At 49.0% G+C, this 26,608-nt stretch overlaps 1 protein-coding gene across 1 annotated transcript in view; it reads left to right on the top strand.

Moving 5' to 3' along the window:
- Positions 1–26,222, top strand: part of SLC45A4 (solute carrier family 45 member 4) — a 145,185-nt gene extending 118,963 nt beyond the window's left edge. Inside the window, exons 3-8 of the mRNA XM_088475216.1 lie at positions 4,283–4,471; positions 12,086–12,265; positions 14,072–15,135; positions 21,918–22,017; positions 24,899–25,110; positions 25,216–26,222. Coding sequence (XP_088331342.1) covers positions 4,283–4,471; positions 12,086–12,265; positions 14,072–15,135; positions 21,918–22,017; positions 24,899–25,110; positions 25,216–25,578 — 2,108 coding nt within the window. The 3' untranslated portion in view covers positions 25,579–26,222. The remainder of the gene's footprint in view (positions 1–4,282; positions 4,472–12,085; positions 12,266–14,071; positions 15,136–21,917; positions 22,018–24,898; positions 25,111–25,215) is intronic.
- Positions 26,223–26,608: the final 386 nt, after the last annotated feature.

Consider the following 26,608-nt stretch of genomic DNA (forward strand, 5'->3'; position numbering starts at 1 on the left):
CGGCAGGTGCATATTTGCGGCTATGAAGAAGTGGTGAAGAATAGCACTTAGATTTTTTGGGGGTAAAAATAACTATTGCTATCAAATTTGTAGTACATGAAAATGGAGGTAAGCATTTTTTTCAAGTCCCTAAAATGATTTTTAAAAATTCAGCAAAAATGCACCTACCGCTACTCCCGCAATGCAGAAAGCACCTGCCGCATACTTGGGAACCCCTCTGAATTTAATTTGGCTATTTTAGAAGTGTGTTCCCTATTTTTTAATTTTTTTTACCACCAAAATTAAAGTACATTTTTTGGGGTGTACCAATTTTTATTTTATTTTATTTTTTACTTTTTTTGACAGTTTATTTTTTTTTTTATAAATATAGTTTATTAGCAAGATGAGAGACAAAACAAAAGCGACCTACACAGAGGTCTAGACATATAAACACACAATATTGTAGAAATGAGCAAATGCACAATACATCAATAATAAACAAGAGTGCAGCGAGACAGTCTCCTCTAATTTCACTAATTTGAGAAAAGAGAAAACGTAAAAAGAAAAAAGAAAAACAAAATGATAATGAGAAGAAAAAGAGAAAGAAAAAGCAACAGAAGAGAGGGTAAAAAAGGATATTGGGGAATGAGGGAAGGGGAGAGACCCGACTGGACTGAACATGGCTATAGCAAGACAGCTCAATATACTAGAAACTGGGATGAGATAGCAAATAAATATATCAATAGGTATTCATTGAAATGCTGGGGGGACCTGAAAATAAGAGGTCCAGGGTTCCCAGACCTTAATGAAGTTTGCGGAGGAGCCCTTCAGTAGGCTAGTGCTGTATTCCATGGAGTGGACATGCCAAATTTTGGCTATAATCAGACCCATACTAGGCGTTTCAGACGTCTTCCATGCTGAAGCAATAACGCATCTAGCTGCCAAAACCATCTGTGTAAATGATTTATTCTGGTGAGGAGATGCCCCAGGGATGCCTATAGGGAGTAGAAAGTATTTAGGGCTAAAAGGGACCTGAATACTTATGATGGAATTGGCCAATATACACAATTCCTTCCAAAGGGGAACTAATTTCGAGCAGCTCCACCAAATATGTAGGAACGTCCCATCTGTCATGCAACATCGCCAACACAAAGGGGAAGTCCAAGGGTACATTTTGTTGTAGGAACATAGGCCCTCATTCAGAGCCACTCGCTAGCGGCAGTACGCTCGTTCCGAGCGATGTTCGCACATCTGCGCATGCGTACGGATCGTTATACGCATGCGCGAACCAGTCAGTGCGGCCGAAATTCATGTGCTCGCAATATAGCGAATGCCTGCTATTTTGAGTGACAGGAGGAGGCGTATGTGGGTGGTAACAGGGGAAGGTGCTTGAAAACGGGGAGTGGAGATCAGAACGCAGGCGTGCTTAAAGGTCAAAACGGGCGTTTTATGGGTGTGCATAATTAATACAGCGTCATTGACCACGTCACTGGGTTATTTTATAGCCAGAACTGCTCGCAAGATTGTGGTAGCAAAAACCAACCACAAGAATAGCGAGCAGTTCATACGCTGGTCGATGTACTCGATTAATCTAATAAATAGCGGACATGACGTAGGATGCGAGCGGCCAGGGGGCGTTTTTAACAAATAAACGAGCGTATGTTTTGCTCGCTCGTTCAGACTTAGAGGTGGGAACAGACTGCAATTTGCGAACGGATCATTTGAATAGCCACCCCTTGTTTTTGAACGAACGACCGCAAATAGCAAACGGCTCTGAATCAGGCCCATAATACCATCTAAAATATAACTTGTACGCATTTTCTTTTATGCAAACCCATATTGAGCTTTTGACCAAGTTAGAATAGATATCGCTCCAGTCGTCATTGTCTAAGGTTTCTCCCAAGTCAGGCCCTTTCGAGAGTCTCTAATGTCCAGTGATGGGGGCAAGAGCAAGTTGTATAATGTGGAGGGCACAGTTTATTTTTAAATGACATTCCCAGGGGTGCAGGCTTTTTTTTTTTTTTAAGCCTGCAGCCCTAAACCCCAATTCAACACTTTTTTTCGCCACCTATTTCAGTGGTAAAAAGTTATCCCTTTTTTTTTTTTCAAAGACTTTTTGAACCTGCGAAAAGTCTTTGAAATTGAATACGGGGATAAATGAAATTGGCGAAAATGACGTCATCGGCGATAAATTATCGCCAATTCCGACATTTTGCTCCAAATTTAGTATGGTCTCAGTCTGCTTTTTTTTCTCCTTTGTGCATGATGGAGAATAAAAATTTTGTTATTATTATTTATTATTAAGTTATTTACATAGCGCTGGCATATTCTGTTATTCTTTACAATTGGGAACAACACAGTAATTAAACAAGACTGGGTAATAACTAATAACAGACAGACAGCGGTAGGAGGACCCTGCTCGCAGGCTTACACTCTTAAAAAATATGATTTAAAAATATATATTTATAAAACGACATATAAAAATTAGACTGAAATAAAAATAATTAAAATGTATTTGGGGCCTGATTCAGACCCAGACGCTAATGGGGAATCTGTCACTAATGTTTTGGTGACGGAACTGCAGTGCGAATGTTTCGCGATACTGCTGCCGCTCCCATCGCAGAGTGGGGGAAGCCCCAGCCTGATTGACAGGCTGCGCCCGTTTTGGGGTGGCGATGGGGAGGAGCGTCTAATACGCAGACATGTCACCGGCATTTTAGAGGTGTGCAGATGCCAGCCACTGCGTTTTCCAACACAGACTCACTGGCCTCTGCACCTTCTTTGCGGTGGACATTCTGAGTAACCTTTAAGGTTACTCAATGTCCGATCTGCCGATGTTCCCAATGCTGATACGGTGCTGCATCTTTGGACGCGAGCAGCGGATCTGAGAAGCACAGGTGGGTGTCTCAATTCAAAAGATGACACCTGCATCACTTACATAACATGTCAGATCCGCTGCTACCGAAGACTCAACACTGATCACTCCCGCTTCCATCTCTGAATAGGGCCCTGGGTTTCCATGTTGGCAAGATCGCCCGTCCTGTGTTATCAGTGTCCGAGGGTGACCTCAAGGTCCAGTGTATCTGACAATCTCTCTTTGTGAGTTGGGTTCTGCTAATTGCAGATAATATTTCAGTTGGGATCTTGTCATTCTAATTGAAGGTCACCAACGCGTTTCACCACTAGCCTGCAGCTTTCTCAGTGGAGGAATGGGGTTTGGCCGGGCTCTATACTCCGTTTAAATATCCGAAGTTCCTATGTCCGAAGTTCCTAAAGAACTGATATGCTACTCTCACACGTGTATTGGATTAACACGTAACATGGCTGCTTCCACTGTGTGTAGATGGACGGTACACCTTAATCATTTGGTCTTCCTCCACTAACGGTACAAATAAGGGCTGCGGTCATCCCTTGTTTTGTGTAGTGTTTTTTATCCATTACTAATCTCACTAGACAGGTTCACCAGGCAGGATACACTGCTCCCCATCTAGGGGGGCTCTCGGGGTCCCTCGTGATTATCGTTTAGGGAATATTTACCTTGGCACACTCTCATGGTTGTATCAAGTTACCATGTAAAAACTAAGCGAGACATATCTGTGTAACCGCAACCATGTGGTAGTGCCACGTCCGACCATGCCCACTATCCAGGAATAATATACCCGGATAATATATTCCTTGGACAGTCTACCTGGGAGAAGAGTTGGTATTTCTGATATTGTCCCTGAGCAGCATTTCTCTATGATTTTGTTTTCTAAAGAGTTTCATCAGATCAGTGCGGTACCGATAATCGCGCAAGTTACACGACTGCTTCAAATTCTGCTGTGCTCCACCTTGTCTAATAGCATCTCATCTCCTGGTAATGTGATCTGAGAAGTCCGTTTGCTATTACTGAGGAGGGCTAATTAGCGGAGGGTAATTGCTCTTAGTGACGACTGTCATTATTATCGCTATGAAGAGACCTACATCGGTGCTATAAATATCCGCTCGCAGTGCAGAATGTTAGATCAATCAGTTGTAAAAGTGATGAATGTTCTTAGTAGAGTTACAATGGAGTCCGCCATTTTGTGGGCCGTGTGATGGGCTTGCAGCCTGTGGTTAGTGGATGAAGCTGGGGAATTATTACTCTGTATTGTTATGGAGTTTGGTTGAGCCTACAATATGGCTGCTTCCTCTGTGTGTGTGGTGGGAAGAGGTTATCCCAGGTGAGAGCAACATGTAAAAAGCATAAAGTATACATGTAAATGGTGGTGGATCTACACTAGTATGTCACATAGTAATTATATACGGTTCTGTGTCCTCCTAGGTCTTCCTGAACAGTACTACAGCCTGACGTGGTTCCTGAGCCCTATCCTTGGTTTGATATTCACCCCTCTCATTGGCTCGGCCAGTGACCGCTGCACGCTTCGGTGGGGCCGCCGGCGGCCCTTCATCCTCGCCCTCTGCGTCGGGGTCCTGCTGGGAGTTGCACTTTTCCTGAACGGCTCTGTAATTGGTAAGTGCTGGTGAGATTACAAATTGTCTTCCTGGTAGATTTAGGAGGCGCTGTGCCCCTTGTGGCCGTGGTTACCCGCAGAGTGTTGGGAATAATGAGCCCCCTCAGGCCGTTCAGATTCACAGCTGAGAGCAAGTCCTAAGTAACAGGTCCAAGGCATCGGTTACACTTACTGCACAGCGCCCAGATCTGTGGTGAACAGTCTATTGTCTATTACGGAGGTTCCCAAACTCCGCCATTACAGTCCAGGTTTTCAGGATTTCCATGCTTGACTCCAAATGGCTAAATCAAATTGATTGAGGTACTAATGAAGTCACCTATGCTCAAGCATGGATATCCTTAAAACGTGGCCAGTAATGGCGGAGTATCCTGCACATTATCAGTCTAGTGCAGCGTGTTGGACACCATAATCCCGCCCTGGTGGTGGCATTTCTCAGAGTTAAAGTAAGCCATACGCACGCCTGCCCACACAACAGCCCGAGGCACTCCAGTGGCCCAGCCCGTTAGCAACGGGCAGAATATCTCTCCCTTCCTACACACCTGTCAGGATCTCTGTGATTGCGGAGGTAGGAGTCACTGCCCCGCCGCTGCCCAGCGCTAATGTCTGAGGCAAAGACACAGGAAGCGTGCATGCTGGGGGACCATGCAGAAGGAGAGGCTTTCTATAGCAGCCCAGCCTGAATGAGGAGAGGAAAACTGGGAGAGAGAGCTGGGAAGTAGCGGGGGAGAGAGATGGGTATAGGGGAGATGGGTAGGGATGGCAAAAAGATAGGATGGGGGGGGAGAGTTGAGCAGGGGTGGGGGGAGAAAGAGGAGGGTGAAGCGAAAAATTTAAAAAATAACTTTTGGATTAATTAGTCAGGATCTGGGGGTGTAAGAAGCTGCCAGTTTGAATGTGAGACAGAAAGCCATGCCCTAACCATTATGTGCTTGGCCACCTGTAGCCATTAGCTCCATTGGCAGTGAAAGAGTTACTAATAGAAAAAAAAACCGGTTCAGCGCAGAATCTGTTATTCGGATTTCCAGACATTGGTCTTCCGGCATTACCGCAATACTGAAGTTATATGGGAATTAAGGTTTGGTTCTGTGTTCAGTGGATTCTGTTGGCTATGATAGAATGGTGTCAGAACACTGAGAGCATCGCAGCTCTCTGCGTATGGGGCTGTGTAGCCACAGACCGGTCAGAGTGCCCATGCTGACCCCTGTCCACCGCTGAAAGTGCCTACAATGGGCATGTGAGCGTCAGAACGGGACCATGGAGCAATGGAAGAAGGCGGCCTGGTCTGATGAATCACGTCATGTGGATTTTCGGGTGTGTTGTGTCCGTCATTTACCTGGGGAAGAGATGGCACCAGGATGCCCTATGGGAAGAAGGCAGCCAGCGGAGGCAGTATGATGCTCTGGGGAAGATAATCTGCCCGGCCACACTGCACACATTGGAACAGGAATGGTTTAAGGGACATGACATAGAGTTCAAGGTGTTGACTCGGCCTCCAAGTTCCCCAGATCTCAATCAGATGGAGCATCTGTGGGATGTGCTGGAAACACAAGTCCGAGCCATGGAGTCCCCACCGCTCACCTTACAGGACTTACAGAATGTGCTGCCCACGTCTTGTGGAGTCCATGCCTCAACCGGCCAGAGCTGGTATTGGCAGCATGAGGGGGAGCTACACAATATTGTACAGCACTGAGTACTATGGGCCTGATTCAGATCCGCACGCAAAAGCCATCCAAGCTGTGATACCTCACGGATTGCAATTACAAAAATATGCTAATGACCTACTCGCCATCCAGTACTTAGAGACGCCCATTTGAAAGGATCTCGCATCCGCCTCTCACGCACAAAGCCGAAAACATGGAACGCAGGTCAGGCGGCCATCTGCCTTCTGAGTAAGTCTAAGCTGCCGCTGACACAGCCGGTCTCCAGACACGCAGAGGGCTCTCCTGCTGCCAGCAAGGACGTAGATCAGACGCCCATCAGCCTTCTGAGTAAGTCTAAGCTGCCGCACACACAGCCGGTCTCCAGGTACACAGAGGGCTCTCCTGCTGCCAGCAAGGACGTAGATCAGGCGCCTATCAGCCTTCTGAGTAAGTCTAAGCTCCCACAGACACAGCCGGCCTCCAGACCCACAGAGGGCTCTCCTGCTACCAGCAGGGACGTAGATCAGGCGCCCATCAGCCTTCTGAGTAAGTCTAAGCTCCCACAGACACAGCCGGTCTCCAGGTACACAGAGGGCTCTCCTGCTGCCAGCAAGGACACAGATCAGACGCCCATCAGCCTTCTGAGTAAGTCTAAGCTGCCGCAGACACAGCCGGTCTCCAGGTACACAGAGGGCTCTCCTGCTGCCAGCAAGGACGTAGATCAGGCGCCCATCAGCCTTCTGAGTAAGTGTAAGGTGCCGCAGACACAGCCGGTCTCCAGACACACAGAGGAGTCTCCTGCTACCAGCAAGGACGTAGATCAGGCGCCCATCAGCCTTCTGAGTAAGTCTAAGCTCCCACAGACACAGCCGGTCTCCAGGTACACAGAGGGCTCTCCTGCTACCAGCAAGGACACAGATCAGGCGCCCATCAGCCTTCTGAGTAAGTGTAAGGTGCCGCAGACACAGCCGGTCTCCAGACACGCAGAGGGCTCTCCTGCTGCCAGCAAGGACACAGATCAGACGCCCATCAGCCTTCTGAGTAAGTGTAAGGTGCCGCAGTCACAGCCAGTCTCCAGACACGCTGAGGGCTCTCCTGCTGCCAGCAAGGACGTAGATCAGGCGCCTATCAGCCTTCTGAGTAAGTCTAAGCTCCCACAGACACAGCCGGCCTCCAGACCCACAGAGGGCTCTCCTGCTGCCAGCAAGGACGCAGATCAGGCGGCCATTAGTCTTCTGAGTAAGTCTAAGCTGACGCAGACACAGCCGGTCTCCAGACACACAGAGGGCTCTCCTGCTGCCAGCAAGGACACAGATCAGGCAGCCATCAGCCTTCTGAGTAAGTGTAAGGTGCCGCAGACACAGCCGGTCTCCAGACACGCTGAGGGCTCTCCTGCTGCCAGCAAGGACGTAGATCAGGCGCCCATCAGCCTTCTGAGTAAGTGTAAGGTGCCGCAGACACAGCCGGTCTCCAGACACGCAGAGTGCTCTCCTGCTGCCAGCAAGGACGCAGATCAGGCTCCCATCAGCCTTCTGAGTAAGTGTAAGGTGCCGCAGACACAGCCGGTCTCCAGACACACAGAGGGCTCTCCTGCTGCCAGCAAGGACGCAGATCAGGCTCCCATCAGCCTTCTGAGTAAGTCTAAGCTCCCACAGACACAGCCGGTCTCAAGGTACACAGAGGGCTCTCCTGCTACCAGCAAGGACGCAGGAGCTAATTTATGCACGCCATGAAAACAGTGTTTTAACGGTCCGACACGCCTGTGTTTTTCTAACCAACCCCCGTTACCACCCCCAAACGCTGACTACCTGTCACTCACTTTGCGAGCGAATCCTCTGTGCAAGCGTAATCGCAAAAAACAATAGCTGCGCTTGGCTTTCACGCATGCGCAGTGACAATTGCTCAAACTGCGGAAATATCGGCATTGCGTGCAAATCTGAATCAGGCCCGACTGTATGTCCGAAATATAAAGCTACAGATTAGCCATATATTTTACTGTCCTGTAGGAGGAAATAGACTCTGTACTTGTTATGTTACATTGTGTCATTCAGTAAACAATACACAGAACATACAAGGAGCGCTCTCTCGGCACACGGTAAGAGGAGCTTTGCCAGCACTTGGCATGAGAAACCTCCAGGAACCTGTTCACAGGGAAGTCTTTCCTGTTGTGAGCCATTTTCCTTTTAATGGATATCTAACAATGCATCCTGTTTCCAGTATTATTTCAAATATTATCTCCTTTCTCGTTCTCTGTTCTTTGCGGAGACCTGAATCCAGCCTTGTGTGGGAATAAGTGACTTTTCCCAGCAAATCGGCGGCTGCGTGTGACGGCTCCATAGCTCGTCCTGCTCCCACGGATGGGCTGATACACACCGTGTGGGAGACTGAGGGCGCTGCGTATTGCGTTATTTATAACCTAAGCCTTAGACACCGAGCCTCGCCTACAGTTGTACAGACGTTTTGCATTTTATATTTTTGTCTGTTGTGTTTGTGGTATATTGCATTGACTTGTACGTTCTTTTAGACTCTGTCGCTGTGCACCCCAGTTCCAGCTCTGCCCGTCACCCAAGCCGACACTTTAGATTGGAGTTCCAAGGACAGGGGGCCTGATTCAGAGCCGGACGCTATTTGCAGACGCTCATTCAGAAAAAGGGGCTGGCTATTTAAATTGAGCGCTCGCGCTTTGCGGTCTGTTGACGCCTCTATGTCTGAGCGAGCGAACGAAACATGCGCTCGCTATTTTGTAAAGACGCCCCTTGGCCGCTCACATCATACGTCATCTACGCTATTTATTAGATTAATCGAGTACATCGAAAGGCGTATGAACTGCTCGCTATTCTTGTGGTAGCATTTTCCTACCGCAATCATGCGAGCAGTTCAGGCTAAAAGACAACCAAGTGACGTGGTCGATGACGCTGCTTTGTTAATTATGCACACCCTTAAAATGCCCGTTTTGACCGTTGGCACACCTGCGTTCGGATCTCCACTCCCCGTTTTCAAGCACCTTCCCCTGTTACCACCCACAAACGCCTCATCCTGTCACTCAAATTAGCAGGCACTCGCTGTTTTGCGAGCACACGATTTCCGACCGCACTGACTGGTTGGCGCATGCGCATTACAACCCATGCGCAGATGTGCGAACATCGCTCGGAGCGAACGAGCGGTCGCTTACGAGCGGCTCTGAATCAGGCCCTGGGTGTTTAATCTTGTCAATTTCTCAAAAGAAAACGACCATGTCCCTATAATTATTATGTACGGATAGAATGTATAACGTAAGCCCACCGGTCTGTGTTTGCATCATTGTATGCCTAGTACACCAAATGCTATCTGTAAGGAGAGATTTAGCCCAGTTCCTTCAGCAAATAGTAAATCCTAATTGTTTAGATTAGTGAGATAACGTTACTATTTTTATAACCAGGATTACGTAAACCTATGGTGTAACCATTTCTTATTGTACTTAACTTACATATTAATGCTGCCTGACGTCTTTTAGCACACCTCACCCCATGCCTAATAGTGACAATACCTCGCCTTGGAAAAATGTAAAACTCACTATAAGGGGTATATTTGCTACAGTGAGAGTTTTTAGAAGCGATGTTGCCCATAGCAACCAATCAGATTCTAGCTATTATCTTCTAGAAGGTGCTAGATAGATGTTAAGTAGAATCTGATAGGTTGCTATGGGCAACAGCTCCAAAACTCTCACTTAAATATACCCCAACAAATGGAGAAGAGCAGGTAGAGAGGAATGTGGAAGGAGAGAGCTACGTGTGGGGGTCCATATATCAGTGGGATGTTTGTTAGGTAAATCACATGTAAATTTGAACTGGCCCAGACTTAATCTCCCCATCACCAGTTCTCCACTTGTCCATTCAAGGGGCATATTCAATTAGCCGCGATAAGCGATTCGCTGGTGACATCATTTCGCCAGGCAAAAACTTAACCCCATATTCAATTCCAACGACTTTGCGCCTACGCGCAAAGTCAATGCATTGGAATAGGCGAAAAAGAAAGCAGGTGGAAAAAAGTGAAGAATTGCGGTTTTGGGGTGCAAATGTGGGGAAGCCACCCTGCACCTTTGGGACAGCCCCCCAAAGGTTAGCTGCGTAAAAAAAAAATCCCCCCCAAAAATGAACACTCCAAAAAATGACTTTGAAAAAGGGGGGGGGGCGATAAAGTACAAAGTTGGGGTACAAACTTAAAAACTATCGAAATAAGCTTTTGGGGGTCTGAAACTATGGGGGAGGTGTTTTCTTTTGATTGAAGGTGCTTTTTCTACGTTTTTTAAAACTTCACTTTTACGATTTTTAACCATGCTTGCACCCATTTTCATGTACCCCAAATTTGCTGGGACTAGTTATTTTCTCCAAAAAAGCTGCTAAATGCTATTCTTCACCACTTGTGCAAATACGCTAATTAGCAGCTAATGAGAGCATTTAAGTACCCCAAATACCTTCAGCAGGGCTATTCGGGGGCATCTATAGAGGTTATCAGTGTTAGTGCATCTTTTGGGGGGTGTCAGGCTGATTTCCCCAAATCTGACAGCACTTTTCAACTGTTTGCGTTTCGCTGGGTCCCGTTTTCGCGTCGTTTGGAATTGAATAGGGTGAAAAGCGGTGCCGCGCTCAAAGTTTTTGCCTCCAAAATATGCGAAGTCGGCGAAAAGTATGGCAGACGAAACCTGTCAGACTTTTCGTGTCTAATTGAATATGCCCCTAAGTAGGGAAAAGAAAAAATCTAAATAAAAAAATCTACAGTATAACAATGTATTGCATGAAGTAATACAGACTTTTCAGTAACAAATAAAGCATATGTATACTATCCCAGGGACAGTGCAAATGACATCTGATAACCCTAAGTGACGCTTGAGGTCGGTCTCAATGGCCATTGAGAAAACACCTTTAGTGTGAAACGCGTCTGTTACTTTCAAGGACCTAGTGGAATGCAATAATCACTTCCAGTTCTGGTGTCTGGCTGGTATACAATCGGGAAGCCGGCTGCCTTAATACCGACAAGACGCCTGACATTTCCCCGACGCCGGGAGACCGGCGCTCGGCATCCCGATTGAAGGGATGCCGGGCGACAAGAGCGGACAGCCGCAGGGGGGAGGGTTAGGTTTAGGGCCCCCGGGGGGTACTTAGGGTTAGGCACCCCCCCCCGGGAGGTTAGGCTAGGGGGAGGGAGGGTTAGGGTTAGGCACTTGGAGGGGGGGGGGGATTAGGGTTAGGCACTTGGGGGGGGTTAGGGTTAGGCACCCCTAAGGAGGGCTAGGAGGTTAGGTTAGTTAGTACTTACCTATCCACGATCGGGATTTCCTGCGCTGTCGGGCTTTTGCTGCCGGGAACTCTGCTGTTGTTGGCTATGCGGCCGGCAGTATTTCATACCGATTCCGTCTGGTTAATGGCTCCATTGGATTCTAAACCACTTTTACAGCCACTGCCACAAAATAAATGTTATTTCTTACTGGATTGTAAGTCTGTTATTACGCTATGCAACAAATTGTTCTAGATTTCTTCTTCCTCCTATAATGTGTATTGGGTATGCTGTAAACACGTTGTTGGTTTTCACTTATATTTAGAGAATATTGATGTCGTCCCTGTAAAATAAAATGTATATTGCATGATCCGTGGCGTCACCTGTGTCACATGACTGGCGAAATGTTCAGTGATAGAATTAGTAAATGTCTGTGAATGTTAAACACACCTGGATACAGGAATCCCAGGACGCTTGCTTTGTTACACACAACTTATACAGAATAGCAAATAATGGCAACTATGTAATACAGAAGTCACCTCAGCGCTCCAGCCTGCGGTTCTGTGAATGTACGTGACCACAAAACTCCTTGCTGAATTCTAGTATCCTCACATTGTGGCTGTGGAGGGGCTTATTATATTGTAACTTTATAGGAGTGGGGGCTATATATGATGTACTATGTATGTAATAATGAACGGCTCATCAATCTGTATTTTCTAGGACTAGCAATCGGTGACGTCCCGGATAAGCAGCCCATCGGCATCGTTCTTACTGTACTGGGTGTCGTGGTCTTGGATTTTTGCGCCGATGCTACCGAGGGACCGATCCGGGCCTACCTGCTGGACGTGGCCGATAATGAGGAGCAGGACATGGCACTTAACATCCACGCCTTCTCAGCTGGTACGTTATAATACGGGGCATCACATGTTCTTCCGCATGATTATCATATATATCGTTATAGAGCTTTAATGGGGTAAAATAAGGAGATTCATCATTTAAGTATCATTGGTGACACCAAGATCTAGTAGAAAGCACCCCCCACAGGCCACACCTGGTATTGCACCCCCAGTGTTTTGCATTTCAAGGGCTCCCGCCCATTTTGCCCGAATAATGGGAATTGTTGTTGTTTTCCTGACAAGACCATAAAGCAGAACAAATGCTGAGGGGGTGATACACCTGCAGAAAACACCGGAAGTGTCTAATTACATTTTTGCTTAACTTGATTTAAGTTTTTGTTTATGGGTTTGTGTAACAGGTGTCAGCTCTTGCTCTCAAGAGATAAATGTGCGTCTCCCCACGTGACGCAGAGTGTGCGCCACCCCACGTGACGCAGAGTGTGCGCCACCCCACGTGACGCAGAGTGTGCGCCACCCCACGTGACGCAGAGTGTGCGCCACCCCACGTGACGCAGAGTGTGCGCCACCCCACGTGACGCAGAGTGTGCGCCACCCCACGTGACGCAGAGTGTGCGCCACCCCACGTGACGCAGAGTGTGCGCCACCCCACGTGACGCAGAGTGTGCGCCACCCCACGTGACGCAGAGTGTGCGCCACCCCACGTGACGCAGAGTGTGCGCCACCCCACGTGACGCAGAGTGTGCGCCACCCCACGTGACGCAGAGTGTGCGCCACCCCACGTGACGCAGAGTGTGCGCCACCCCACGTGACGCAGAGTGTGCGCGACCCCACGTGACGCAGAATGTGCATATGTAAATCATTCTTGTATAAATATTCGCCCCTGTCCCACTGGCAGCCTCTTCTGTCTATATACAGTGGATGAGCGTTCTGCTGTCCTGCCTCATCCACGTAGCCACAGCCGGGGTCTCCAAGTTCACAGAGCTCACGTCCTTTACCTGAATGGTCCTTTGCTTTTATTTCTGAAATACGGCGCTATGTATCTGTAAGGTATTATGAGAAGACGATGTACACTACTGTCTTTTATTGGGGAGCCCTGATAGGGACAAACTCTTTTCTAATACAGAGATCACTTTCAGTAATTATAGTGAAAAGTCCCACAGCCAATGAAGAGTATATTTTGTACCAACAGGGCCTGATGCAGTTATTAACGGCGACGGTACAGCCGCTGCGCTGCTAAAATATGGAAAAGTCGCAGGAGGCGACATAAGTAAAGTCTGATACATTGCTGCTTCCGACGATTGCAGCTATCAGATCAGTTGCGCAACCATCGAACCTCTGACTAGATTACTCAGGATGTCCGGCAAAATCCCGCTGCTGGTGAAGCTGTGTCCGAGGGCACGGCCGCTGGCTTCAGCACGCGCAGAAGATGGGGCCGACCCCCCCCCCCCCTGTTTTCTGTTTCACTCCCCGTCGACGCCCCCAAATGAAAGCAGCATTTCAATCACGCAGTTTTTGCGTCCTACGTCGTAGGGTCAGACATGCGCAGTGCGCCACCGGCACATGCGTACATCAAAAAATCATCAGAGATTTATGTAAATAACTGAATCAGGCCCACAAAGCATTTAGCTGATGAGCTGGAGATGGATACGTGACATCTCTGGATTCTATATTATATAGCTTTGAATGTCTGTAAAAATCCTACCTCTATAGAGTGTACACAGGTCTCCATCTGATACTTTGTACCTGCTGATACCATTTGTCAGCGCCCGCAATTTACTCTTTTTTTTTTAGTTGGCAGTGTTTAGTGTTTACCTTCTGTCATTTTTGTTTTCTCCACCTCCCTCTGCAGGCCTCGGCGGAGCTATCGGCTACATGCTCGGCGGCCTGGACTGGACTCAGACTTTCCTCGGAACCCTGTTTAAATCCCAGCAGCAAGTCCTTTTCTTCTTCGCAGCCATAATTTTCACGGTGTCCGTCGGCCTTCACCTCTTCAGTATTGAGGAAGAACAGTACAGCCCCCAGCAAGACCGCCTGGATGACGAAGCCGATACCCTCTCCAGCGTGAAGCTGAACAGCACGCTCGCACCCATGTCTCGCTTAAACGTCATCAACGAAGACGAGCCCTACACGAACTTTCACGACGAAGTCCAGTCGGAGAATGACCTCAATCTCGACTTCCTCGAAGTGGATATCGTGAGGAGCAAAAGCGATTCCGTATTGCACATGGCTGACGCAACTTTGGATTACGAGTCAGAGTTTTTAAATTACATTGAGCCCTCTATTTTTCAAGACTGTTCTTACCCAAACACCCCGCGCAGCACCAGCCAGGAACTTCTAAAATCCAAATTTAACCGTCTATCTGCGTTCCTTAGGGAGAATGAAAGGGAGGAGGAGATGTTGCTTGATAATCACATTAATGAAGCCAAAGTTCCAAATGGCGGAGACTTGCCACCGAAAGAGAACCTGAACGGGCACACCAGAATAGGCATGAAGCAATCCTGCACTGCGAACTCCATGCGCCGGAGGAGGCACATGTTCTATCGTCAGCCGTCTTACACCTTTTCCTACTACGGCAAAGTAGGTACCCACCGCTACCGTTTCAGGAGAGCGAATGCCATCTTACTGATAAAGTCCTCCCGCAGCATGAACGACATCTATGACATGCAGAAAAGGCAGCGCCAGAGGCAGAGGCACAGGAACCAGAGTGGGGCTACCAACTCCAGCGGCGACACGGAGAGTGAGGAAGGGGAGACTGAGACGACGGTCAGGCTGCTCTGGCTCTCCATGCTGAAGATGCCGAAAGAATTGCTACGCCTCTGCGTCTGCCACTTGCTGACCTGGTTCTCCATCATTGCCGAAGCCGTGTTCTACACCGATTTCATGGGCCAGGTCATCTTCGAGGGTGATCCTAAGGTAGGTACTGTGGTTGCCTCCTTTACATATATATATATATATATATATATATATATATATTAGGTAAATCTTTTGTGTAACCCAACCTGTATTGAGAATGGGCCAGATATTTACAGTAAATCTCTCCATTCATGACCATCTTTTGCAAACTTTATGGTGGTAATATATGAAGCCCACCAAATATGAGCCTCAAAACGCATTTGTTTACCAGCAGTGTATCTAAATGGTCTACCCAGCGCGTTTCAAGGAGCATGCTTCTCCAGGTACACTGCGCAGAGGGGTAAAGGTCTCTTCGGCCTCCTAGCAGCCCCACCATTAAATACAATTTTTCAGTTCTCCCCAAATTTCTCATTTATAACTTTTATAACTTAAATTATTCATGAGAAGAGGAGACATCGTGACTGTTTTCATTACACGTTGCACTTCGGGGGTGTTTCGAATTTACAGTTTAAAATTTTTTAGATTTCTACGCCGAATCTCTTCCAAATCTGAACTGGTGCAAATTCTGTATTTCACCATAATAAGGTTGTTTCTGAAAACTGTTTCTGTGCCAATGCGCCATCTCCCTGCCAGTAACGCCGCCATTCTAGCCAACGCCTGCCCTTGGCTTGTGCAGATGTCTGATTCTCCTCAGATACCACCACTTTTGTTCAATTAATCCTTCCAGCTCAACGGAAGGAATTATAGGCACAGCTTGAGGCGCATGGTGGGTTCTGTACCTGCATTTGCCCTGAGCAGAGGAAATTTTATTCTTTGTAAATGATCTCCTTGGTATTTCTACTTCAGGGTCCATAGGGTATCCACAGGATACCTTGGGGTATAGGTGTGACGTCAGTCGCAGGGCACCAAAGAGTTAAGCTTTCAGCCTCCCAGGATGCACTAGGTCCCCCTCCTATACCCCGCCCCCGGGCCAAGGCACCTCAGTTTAGTTTGGTGCCCGGCCGGAGTCGGGTGCACCTGTTGGAGTGGGGGCTAGAAGAGCCCCTGAAGCTTATTCTTCATGCAGCTTTGGCTGCACAACTGGATGAACAGCATGGACAGTCAGTCCTGACGTCCATGCTGTCTTCCCTACACCCCGCCGGTACCAGAACGCCGGTACTGATCCGGGGATGCTGGTGGGCGTCTGGGGTCACAGCTAGCGGTGACCCCAGATGCTCCGGACCATGGCCGGATTCAAGGGGGACAGAGGTAAGCAGCGGGGTCCCGCGGTGGGTCCCCGCTGATCACATGGTCCTAAGTCCCCAGGCAGGGGGCTCCCTGGGGACTGGCTGCAGCGTGGAGCCAGGCGACCAACCTGCGCTTCCACTACCCCCTGGGACAGCGGACCGCAGCAGAGCGGTAGCGCTGCGGCGTCCCAGGGGTTAAATGCATGCCAGGGGAGCGCGCCTTCCCTGTCTCACAGCCGGCGCCTCCCCCGCTGCACACAGCCCTCTCTGCACTGTGCTGACTGGTCCTGTGTCAGCGCTCCTCCCCCAGGCCAGCTTCTCTCTGCTCCTCGGCGGCCATCTTCTCTGCAACGCATGGTGAACGCTGCTGGAAGTCTGGAAGGAAGCATCGTGGTCTGGGTCCCCCCGCATACCTCTCCTCCGCTGTGGCTCAGGTCTGTGTATGCAGCGCTGTGTCCTACCAGGCCCTGTGTCTGTGTAGTTGAGTGATCAGCGCTGTTAGTGCAGGAATTGTTATTTCTCTGCATTGTATGTGACTGTGCTAGCGCTGCCTGTAACTTTTCTTCTCTAAACTGTCAGCTTTATTACTGTCCCTGTTCTTTCTGCTAAAGCCCTTGCGGTGCGGTGCTGCAGGGTGGTCTCTCGCCTATTTAATACTTAATTGGTGAGAGAGGTCACATACGTGGTGCCATCATGTCTGAAAGTGATTTTCCCCTCCGGCTACAGTGTACCACGTGCAAAGTACCGTTAGCGGAGGGGGAGGGTAGCACGGAGGGCCTTTGCCGGCAGTGTTTGTCCATGGCGCGGCCTATTACGGTTACAGCACCGGTACAGGAGCCGCCCTGGGCTTGTTTCGCTCAGGCGTTAACAGCTTTAGTGGGCCAGTTAGCTCCGCAGCCCGCGTTTACTCCGATGGGTTTGTCCCAGCAGTCTGTGGTGTCGTCACCCATGCAGGGGTTCCCACGACAATTGGTGGTACCCCACAGTCTCCCTATTTCCCCGCTCCCGGGTTCTCAGGAGCCAGCGTGGGTTAACTCCCTGACGAGTTCTGTACAGCACTTGTCGGATGTGTTGCAAGGGGAGTCTGTGATGCGGCCTCATAAAAGGCCGGTGGCGTCTCTGTCCGCTCCTTATGAGGATGACGAAGGGACGTCTGATGATGGGGAGATTCTGGATCCTTACGATCAGGAACCTTTCCATACTAAGGACGCTGATGCTAAGTCCAAAGTATATATTCCTGGACTTATTCGGGCGGTCCGCACAGCCTTGGTGATTGAGGACGAAGTTCCCCCAGCGGCTAAATCTAAGTATGCCTTTTTCAAAGATGTGAAGGGCGATGCCACAGTCTTTGCTCTTTCGGGTCAGTTGGTGGACCATTTAGAGGAGGCGTGGAAACAACCTGGCAAAAGATACCAGCCGCAGAGACGCCTGGCGGTGGCTTATCCGTTCGCGGATAATTATTTTGCTAAGTGTGAATCCCCTCCACAGGTGGATTCTCACGTGACCCGTCTTGTCCGTAGTGACACATTGCCGATGCCATCCATGTCCTCCCTTAAGGATGCTACGGACCGCAAGGTAGAAATCTGCCTGAAGTCCGCTTATTCCCTTGCAGGGGGGGCAGCACGGCCGGCTATGGCCATTTGCTGGGTTGCCAGAGCGATGGAGCGCTGGGCGGATTCATTAGAGGCTTCTTTTGAATCCGACTGTCCGGCCGAACAGGCGGAGTTGATTGGCAATCTCCGTGATTCGGCCACCTACATCAACGAGGCGGCTCTAGACATTAGTACTCTGGTGTCTAGAATTTCTTCAGCAGCGGTAGCTGCCCGTCGCACCTTGTGGCTGTGATCCTGGAAGGCGGACGCAGATCCAAGAAAGGTCTGGAAGCGTTGCCGTTTACCGGAGAAGTTCTCTTCGGTCCGGATCTGGATAAGATTGTGGCCACGCTGGCGGCAGCCAAATCTGCTTGTCTCCCGTCGGCCGCTGCTCCTTCTGGTTCTGGACCATCGTCCTTTCGGTCATCTAGGGCCCAGGGCAGGCCCAAACCACAGTCGTTTCCTCGACAGGCTGGCCCTAAGAAATCGGTCAAGCCCCGGAAACAGGCATGGAGTACCAGACGTCCGGCCCCCAAGCCAGATGACAAGCCTGCGGCCTGACGGTCCGGGTCTCCCCTTGGGGGATCCCAGGGTGGGAGGCCGCCTGCTGCAGTTCTCCCGGTGTTGGTCGTTCACTACGACAGACACTTGGGTTCTGGAGGTGGTCTCTCACGGGTACGCCCTCTCCTTCCGGCACAGACCCCCGGCTCGATTCTTCACCACGGGTCTACCATCAGACCGGAACAAGGCTACGGAGCTGCGGAAGGTATTGCACACTATGCTCCAGGCTGGTGTTATAGTGCCTGTTCCATTCTCCCAGAGGGGCCAGGGTTTCTATTCAAATCTATTTTTGGTACAGAAACCCAATGGGTCATATCGTCCGATTCTCAACCTCAAAGCACTCAACAAGTCTTTGCGGGTCCCGAAGTTTCGGATGGAGACCCTACGGTCCATCATTCTGGCGCTGGAACCTGGGGACTACATGGTGTCATTGGACATACAGGACGCTATGGCGGTCATGGCGGCTTCTCTGCGGCTGCAAGGAGTCCGCATGTTGCCGTACTTGGACGACCTGTTATTGGTGGCAGGATCTCCAGAGCTCCTGTTACACCACTTGGACCTGACCATTGCACTGCTGCAACGGCACGGCTGGCTAATCAACTGGCAGAAGTCCACTCTAATCCCGTCTCGGAGGATTCTGCATCTTGGAGCCTTATTGGACTCGGGACAGCAAAGGATCTTCGTGACGGAGGACAAGATCTCTGCTTTACAGTCAAGGGTGCGCAGTTGTCTGCACAGCCGCCGGGTGTCCTTACACTCGGCGATGAGGTTACTGGGCTCCATGGTGTCGGTGTTCGACATGGTGGAATACGCCCAGTTTCACTCCAGACCTCTGCAGCACCTGATCCTGTCCAAGTGGAACGGGCTGACTCAGTCTCTGAAGTCCCAGACGATTGTGCTCACCCAGGAGGTTCGCCTGTCCCTTACGTGGTGGTTACAGACGACCCACTTCAACAAGGGACGTCCGTTCTGGGTTCCAAATTGGGTCCTGTTGACAACGGACGCCAGTCTTCGGGGCTGGGGAGCAGTTTCGGGTCCACACTTGTTCCAGGGCAGGTGGACGCCGACAGAAGCGGAGCTTCCAATAAATATCTTGGAACTCCGTGCGGTCTTCAATGCTCTCCAGCAGGCACAGCGGTTTCTCCAGGGTCGCCCGGTGCAGGTCCAGTCGGACAATGCTACCACCGTGGCCTACATAAACAGGCAAGGAGGAACTCGCAGTCGGGCGGCTCTCGTAGAGGTCTCTCGGATCCTGGTTTGGGCGGAGCGCAATCTTCCGGCCATATCAGCGGTCTTCATCCCGGGAGTGCTCAATTGGGAGGCGGACTTTCTAAGTCGCCAGGACGTTCATCCGGGGGAATGGTCCCTGCACCCGGACGTTTTTCAACTACTGGTGGACAGGTGGGGTCTTCCAGAAATCGACCTCATGGCGTCCCGGCACAACAACAAGTTGCCGGTGTACGGGTCTCGCACAAGAGACGAAGGGGCGTCTCTGGTGGATGCTCTGTCCGTCCGGTGGACGTTCCGGTTCGCATACCTGTTCCCTCCGGTCTCCCTTCTTCCACGGGTAATCCGGAAATTCAAACAGGAAGGAGGGACGCTCCTGTTGATAGCTCCCGCGTGGCCCAGACGGCACTGGTTCTCAGACCTTCAGGGTCTGTCCGTGGACATTCCTCTGCGGTTGCCGCTACGACCGGACCTTCTGTCTCAGGGTCCTTGCCTTCACCCGGACCTGACTCGGCTGTCTTTGACGGCGTGGCTGTTGAGACGGCCATGCTGAGGTCCCGGGGGTTTTCCAGCTCTGTGGTGCATACCATGTTACGAGCTCGGAAACCGTCTTCCGCGAGGATATACCATCGCGTGTGGCATACGTTCTTCCAGGGGTGTCGACCGAGAGGTTATGCACCGCGGGAGTTTCGTCTGTCTCGGATTCTCGCCTTCCTGCAAGCGGGACTAGATCATGGGCTTCGCCTTGCTTCTTTGAAGGTACAGGTTTCGGCCCTATCTGTCTGGTTTCACCGTAGGATTGCTACAATCCCGGATGTGCGCACCTTTATGCAGGGTGTTCTCCGCATTCAGCCGCCCTTTGTTCCACCTGTGGCGCCTTGGGATTTGGCTGTGGTCCTGAGGGCTCTCCAAGGACCGCCGTTTGAACCACTGGGCTCAGTGGATCTTAAATGGCTAACAGCTAAGACTGTTTTCCTTCTGGCCATTGCTTCGGCCAGACGTGTTTCTGAGTTAGGGGCTCTTTCTTGTAGACCCCCTTTCTTGGTTTTTTATGGGAACAGGGCAGTGCTCCGCACTCGGCCCGAGTTTCTTCCCAAGGTTGTTTCCCAGTTTCATATTAACGAGGAAATAGTTGTTCCGGCCTTTAACTCACCGGGTCTTTCCGTGGGTGAGGCCTCTTTGGATGTTGTGCGGGCCTTAAGGACTTATGTTGACCGCACTTCTTCGTTTAGGAAGTCGGACGCTTTGTTTGTCCTCTTTGGCTTCCGTAAAAAGGGTTGGCCTGCTTCAAAGCAAACTTTGGCAGCCTGGATCCGTATGGCTATTTCTGAAGCTTATCTTCATGAAGGCCTACCGGTCCCTCCTTCTCTGAAGGCTCATTCCACTAGGTCTGTGGGTCCTTCGTGGGCAGCTCGACGTGGTGCCTCGGCAGTTCAGATCTGCAAGGCTGCTACGTGGTCTTCTGTCCATACCTTCGTGAGGTATTACAGGTTTAACACCTTCGCCTCTCAGGATGCTTCCTTCGGGCGGCGGATTCTCCTTTCTGCACAGGAGCGTCCCCACCCTTAAAGGATACTGCTTTGGGACATCCCCAAGGTATCCTGTGGATACCCTATGGACCCTGAAGTAGAAAATATGAGATATGGTAAGAACTTACCCTTGTTATCTCTATTTCTACGAAGTCCATAGGGTTCCACAGGACTCCCGCCCTGTCGCACCCGTGCTGCAGATGGGCTTTGCTCTGGTCACCGGTTTTCCGTCTCCCTCTGGTGAGAATGTGATTCTTGTATGTGTCCAGATCTTTGTTCTCTCTCTTCCTTCTCCTCCTCCGGCCTATGGCTTGGTAACTAACTGAGGTGCCTTGGCCCGGGGGCGGGGTATAGGAGGGGGACCTAGTGCATCCTGGGAGGCTGAAAGCTTAACTCTTTGGTGCCCTGCGACTGACGTCACACCTATACCCCAAGGTATCCTGTGGAACCCTATGGACTTCGTAGAAATAGAGATAACAAGGGTAAGTTCTTACCATATCTCATATTTTACCTTAACTACTGTAGGGCCCATAGGTTAATTTTTACCAATAGAACTTCTTCCCCATCCGCTGCAGTGTGTTAGATACAGTCTATCATTGAGAGTATTCAGATTTCCTCTCTGTTGGCATTTAAACGCTGTGCATCTTTTGCTGCATTATCCTGAGTGCTGTGAGCTGATCTGATTTGTATGTTTTGGTTTTTTTTAGGGCCTCTCTAACTCAACGGAACTACACAACTACAACGCTGGCGTACAGATGGGCTGCTGGGGACTGGTCATATACGCTGCTACTGCTGCCATCTGCTCAGGTAACCGGGCACCAAGATACTCAACCTGACACCAGAAAGCAAAACTAATCTAGGGATATACGTTATTAGCATGTGGTACATTCTGTACATGATTCTCTAGACCAGCGTCATTAAGCACCTCGCAGGCCACATATTAAGGATTTCCTTTTTTCTTACATTTCTTTTAAGTAATTGTGTGAGCTCTTTACACAGAATGAAATCTTTAAAATATGCATTTTTTGCTGCAATTCAGGACTGAAAATGTCATCTCTTATAGATATCACTAAAGCTATTAAACAAGTGGATGTTTGTATTAAATGTGTCCAGTATGTGTTTCTGAGAGTGAATATATATAAATCCATCTTTACAGACCTCTGCATAGGGTGCAGTTCTATGCAAGTGGGGTGCCCACTGCCCCCACAGCTATAATCTAATATAGTTCCTGGTATTACTTGGTAAATGTATCAGCAAGTTGTAAGAAGGGATCTGTCTCAGATTGCCGGCATCTGCGCGGCTCCTGTGTCACTGGTCATTTAATTATGCGAGGTGCAGGGAGAAGGGATAAGCCTCAGCAGATGTTTCAGATGAAGAGGGTTTGCAAGGAGACGAGGCTGGTGACCCTCCCCTGGCCCTGGTGACGGCACGTGGAGGCCCACTCGCCTGCCTGACGGATGATTGTTTAACCATTAATCTGACAACTATCCTGAAACTCAGACCTGATCATGGTCGGCACTGGCAGAGGACAAGTTGTTGTTCGTTCTCAGGAAATGCTGAACTATGAACGCTTGTTAAATGCCTTGTAGTTTCCTCTGGGTTTGTCTATTCTATGCCCAGCAATACGTGGACTTTCTCTTACACCCTTTAGTCCAACGTCCCGCTACCCTTCAAATTGTGTCCTTGACCTAGATATTTATCCAGAGGTCTCCAAAATCGGCGGTGTCCTGCATTGTTCTGAGCCCCTGACCCTACAGGATTTGTATGCAGGAGGGCGCAGGTGTCTGATCACAAGGGCTGGATTAGTGAAGCACCGATGGCTGTAGGTGGGAATGATCTAGTGAATATGGCAATTGATTACATGGCTGCTGATCCTGACCAATCAGCTGCCACATTCACTTCCTCACGTCTGTAGCACTAATTAGTTTTATTATCTTTTATTTTATTTATAAGGCACCACAACATGTCTGCAGCGCCATATAGTGATCGGAACAAAAAGACATGAGTATTATTTACACAGTAATACAACCAAACACAGTGGGGGGTGTAGAGGGAAGGACAGAGAGGTTATGGCTTGTAGAAATAGCAATGATGGATGCCAGAGGTAGGAAGAGGCAGCAAGACTCTTTCAATGAGCCTGTAACCACTGAGTGGGCGGGCAGACAGCATCAGGGTCACCGGTGGGAAAAATGGAGGCACTAGTGACAGGGATAGTGGTGGGAGGAGAGAATGCAGGAATAAGGACCTATCTGTGAGGGCTTATAGTGTAAGATGGAGGGCTGTAACAAGGAGGGTGACCTGGCAGAGAAGGTCGCTGGGTGCAAAGGGGAGATGATGACTTGAGGGTATGGAGGTGGCAGAAAGTCTGATGGGAGTGAGTTCCAGAGTAGAGGGTCAGCACAGGAGAAATCTAAGAGTGAGGTAATTAGTCTGGCGATGAGACCTCTTATTTAGCTGCCCTGGTAAGACCTCCAGCCCAGGCACCTGAATGTTCTCCAGGCATGGCAGATGGCGATGGCAGAGTCTGTTCCCAACACTGAGTTATTACATGATGCCCTCTCCTAGAAGTTGCTTTTGCTGCACGAGGAGCCAACTGTGCCTCCAAATTGTCCTTATGAAGTTGGCGTGCTACACCTTAACGTGTATCGCCCTTTGCAAAACAATAAGAGAATCGCCAATCCAAAACCTGGTTGCACATTAGGTAGTGCGTGAAACATGCATGGTCTATTGCTTACCGTGCATGGATAGGGAATGGATGAGGCTTCCCCAAACTTACAGGTTCCCTTCGTTCTATCCTGTCCATGCGGGACCCGGGGATTGTTGTCAGCACATTTTTAACGATTTCCTCATTGGCCCAAAATTTCAGTGTCTGGATTGGTCATTTCACACACTGGGATCAGTACAGAGATGTCGCAGCTATTTGGTCTCTGGTCTGTGACCTGTACAAGATGCCACATTCATCTGCGTATATACTGTTGCATAGCTGCTCCTGTTGTCCCAATATTCCAAATATAAAGGGTTATTAGAAATCTGATATCCTCCCCCTACCTATTTAATGTGTGTTCTTTCATGGGGAGATATATAAACATAGGATAACGGATACCCTGATACTAATCCGTTCGGCGCCAGTGTAGAGTGATTAGGCATTAGGGCATGTATAGGATTACATGCGGAGTTTTAAAGAAATTTTGGTTGTTTACGATACACAGAATCAGGTTAAAATTAGGGAAGATAAACCCAACTCAGCCCCCCACCCTGAAGGGAGATGAAAACGCTCATGTTGGAGGAACATGGAATAGATATTTTATTATCTCTAGCGTCAACTACACCTTTTTCTAGCCGCGTACTCCTTGATGAAACCACTGTGGCCTTTATGGGCGTCCGTGTACTGATTGTAGATGTCTGCATTAGACATAGCCTAGTTGATTGGGTGTAAGCACTGGAGTCAAAGTGGACTGTAGGTTGAGAGCTAATATTATTGATCGTATTTGGAATATTCAACAATGATGTGGGTTGATGGAAGGAATCCAGTTCGCCATACCTATCAGGTTTGGGTAGGAACATTGTAAAAGGGATTTCGGTCCATGTAAATCACTTAGCATTCATTATGTTCTAGTCCCAATTTAGGAGAAGGTATCATTGTCTATTATGTCATGACCGTGCTCAGATAATATTTTGTCTCGTGCAGCCTTGCTACAGAAATACCTGGATAACTACGACCTCAGCATCAAAGTCATCTACATCCTGGGGACCTTGGGTTTCTCGATCGGCACCGCGGTGATGTTCATCTTTCCCAATGTGTACGTCTCTATGATCATGATAAGCACCATGGGGATTTTCTCCATGAGCATTTCCTACTGTCCCTACGCCCTGCTTGGACAATACCATGACATGAAAGAGGTGAGATGAGTGTGGTTCAACAAGATGTCATTTCTATTTGCAGTAATGCAAGCGGAATTAAGTAACCATCCTAAATGGCCGTTTCTTTATTCTCTCTCCCTATAGTACATTCATCACAGCCCTGGGAACTCGAAGAGAGGCTTTGGCATAGACTGCGCCATCTTGTCCTGCCAGGTTTACATCTCCCAGATCTTGGTGGCCTCCGCCCTCGGGGCAGTGGTTGATGTTGTGAGCACCGTCAGAGTGATACCGTTGGTGGCGTCCATAGGCTCCTTCTTGGGATTCCTCACAGCTGCGTTCTTGGTAATGTACCCCGAGGCCTCGGAAGACAAGGAGGAGCCAAAACGCCAAGTCCCACCAGATGCCGCCGTCTCCAATGGTCTCGATCCAGAGAAGCCTCTTGTATTGAAGCTCAGTCCGAAAGGGCCGCCAGTTCCTCCAGAAGCAGACAGCGAGTCAGCAGTTTGAGTAGGTGCTTTGTTAAAAACCACAACACATTCCAGACCGTACGGACAACACTCTTGGCGGCGAAATAGCAGGCGCACATCTGGACTGTAACCGGAGATCAATCTGATGACCTGCGACTTCACGCGTTCTGCAAGTCAGGGGAAAATCAACCTGTCTTGATTTAAAAAGTTAAGGCTGCAGTCCTTTTTCTATTTATTAGCGAGGGGGATAAAACTAAAATTAAACAAAGATATATATATATATTTAGTTCAGCCTCCTAGAATCTATTATTCTGATTATGCCTTTTTTTTCTGCACATTTGCTCTTTAAACCAAACGTATGTTATACGGATTTTTAGTGAACATCTAGGTTTGCAGGGTTTATTTGACACTTTGGATATATAACCTAATAAGTTGTTTTTCTATAGTTTTTTTGTTGTTGTTTTTGATTCCTTTTTTTTGTCAAAAAGATGCTGGTTATATTACTGTACACGTTAAATTAAAGTGTACCCGGTCGCCTATACACAGTGTAGGCAGCCATCTTGTGGGATGGAGTAGGATTAAAAAAATGTAGCCTATCCAGTGACACCACAGTGTTGCTGCATGAGGTGGTGGCGGCCATTTTGTATGCCGGACCAGGTGCAGAGTTATTAAGAACCACAGGGGCACTTCACCCCCCCCCCCCCCCCCCCCCCCCCACAAAATGACTACTTCAAGGCTTGAATTTTGATTTTATTTTGTTCTGGATCGCTACTTGGATATATTTTACGTTGCATTGTATACATATTGGCGTAAAATGCCTGTCAGATCCATCCAGTTGGCAAACACTGTAAAGCAGCGATTGCAGTTTTTCTTACCTCCATTTTAAATCTCTTCACTTTTCACTTGATGTCGGTTATTGTAGTTAAAAAGCAATATTACGCCTCATTTCTTAGTGAAATCATTGGCGATGGAGAGCAGGCTGAAGAAACAACGGAGGGTTTATTTTTTTATTGCACCAGAAACCTGCATTCTCCTGCTGCAGCTGCTGTTATACTTATTTTTATGGTAGG

This window comes from Taudactylus pleione, unplaced genomic scaffold, assembly GCF_031769625.1.
Source record: "Taudactylus pleione unplaced genomic scaffold, aTauple2 ptg000168l, whole genome shotgun sequence".
In the NCBI taxonomy this organism is placed as follows: domain Eukaryota; kingdom Metazoa; phylum Chordata; class Amphibia; order Anura; family Myobatrachidae; genus Taudactylus; species Taudactylus pleione.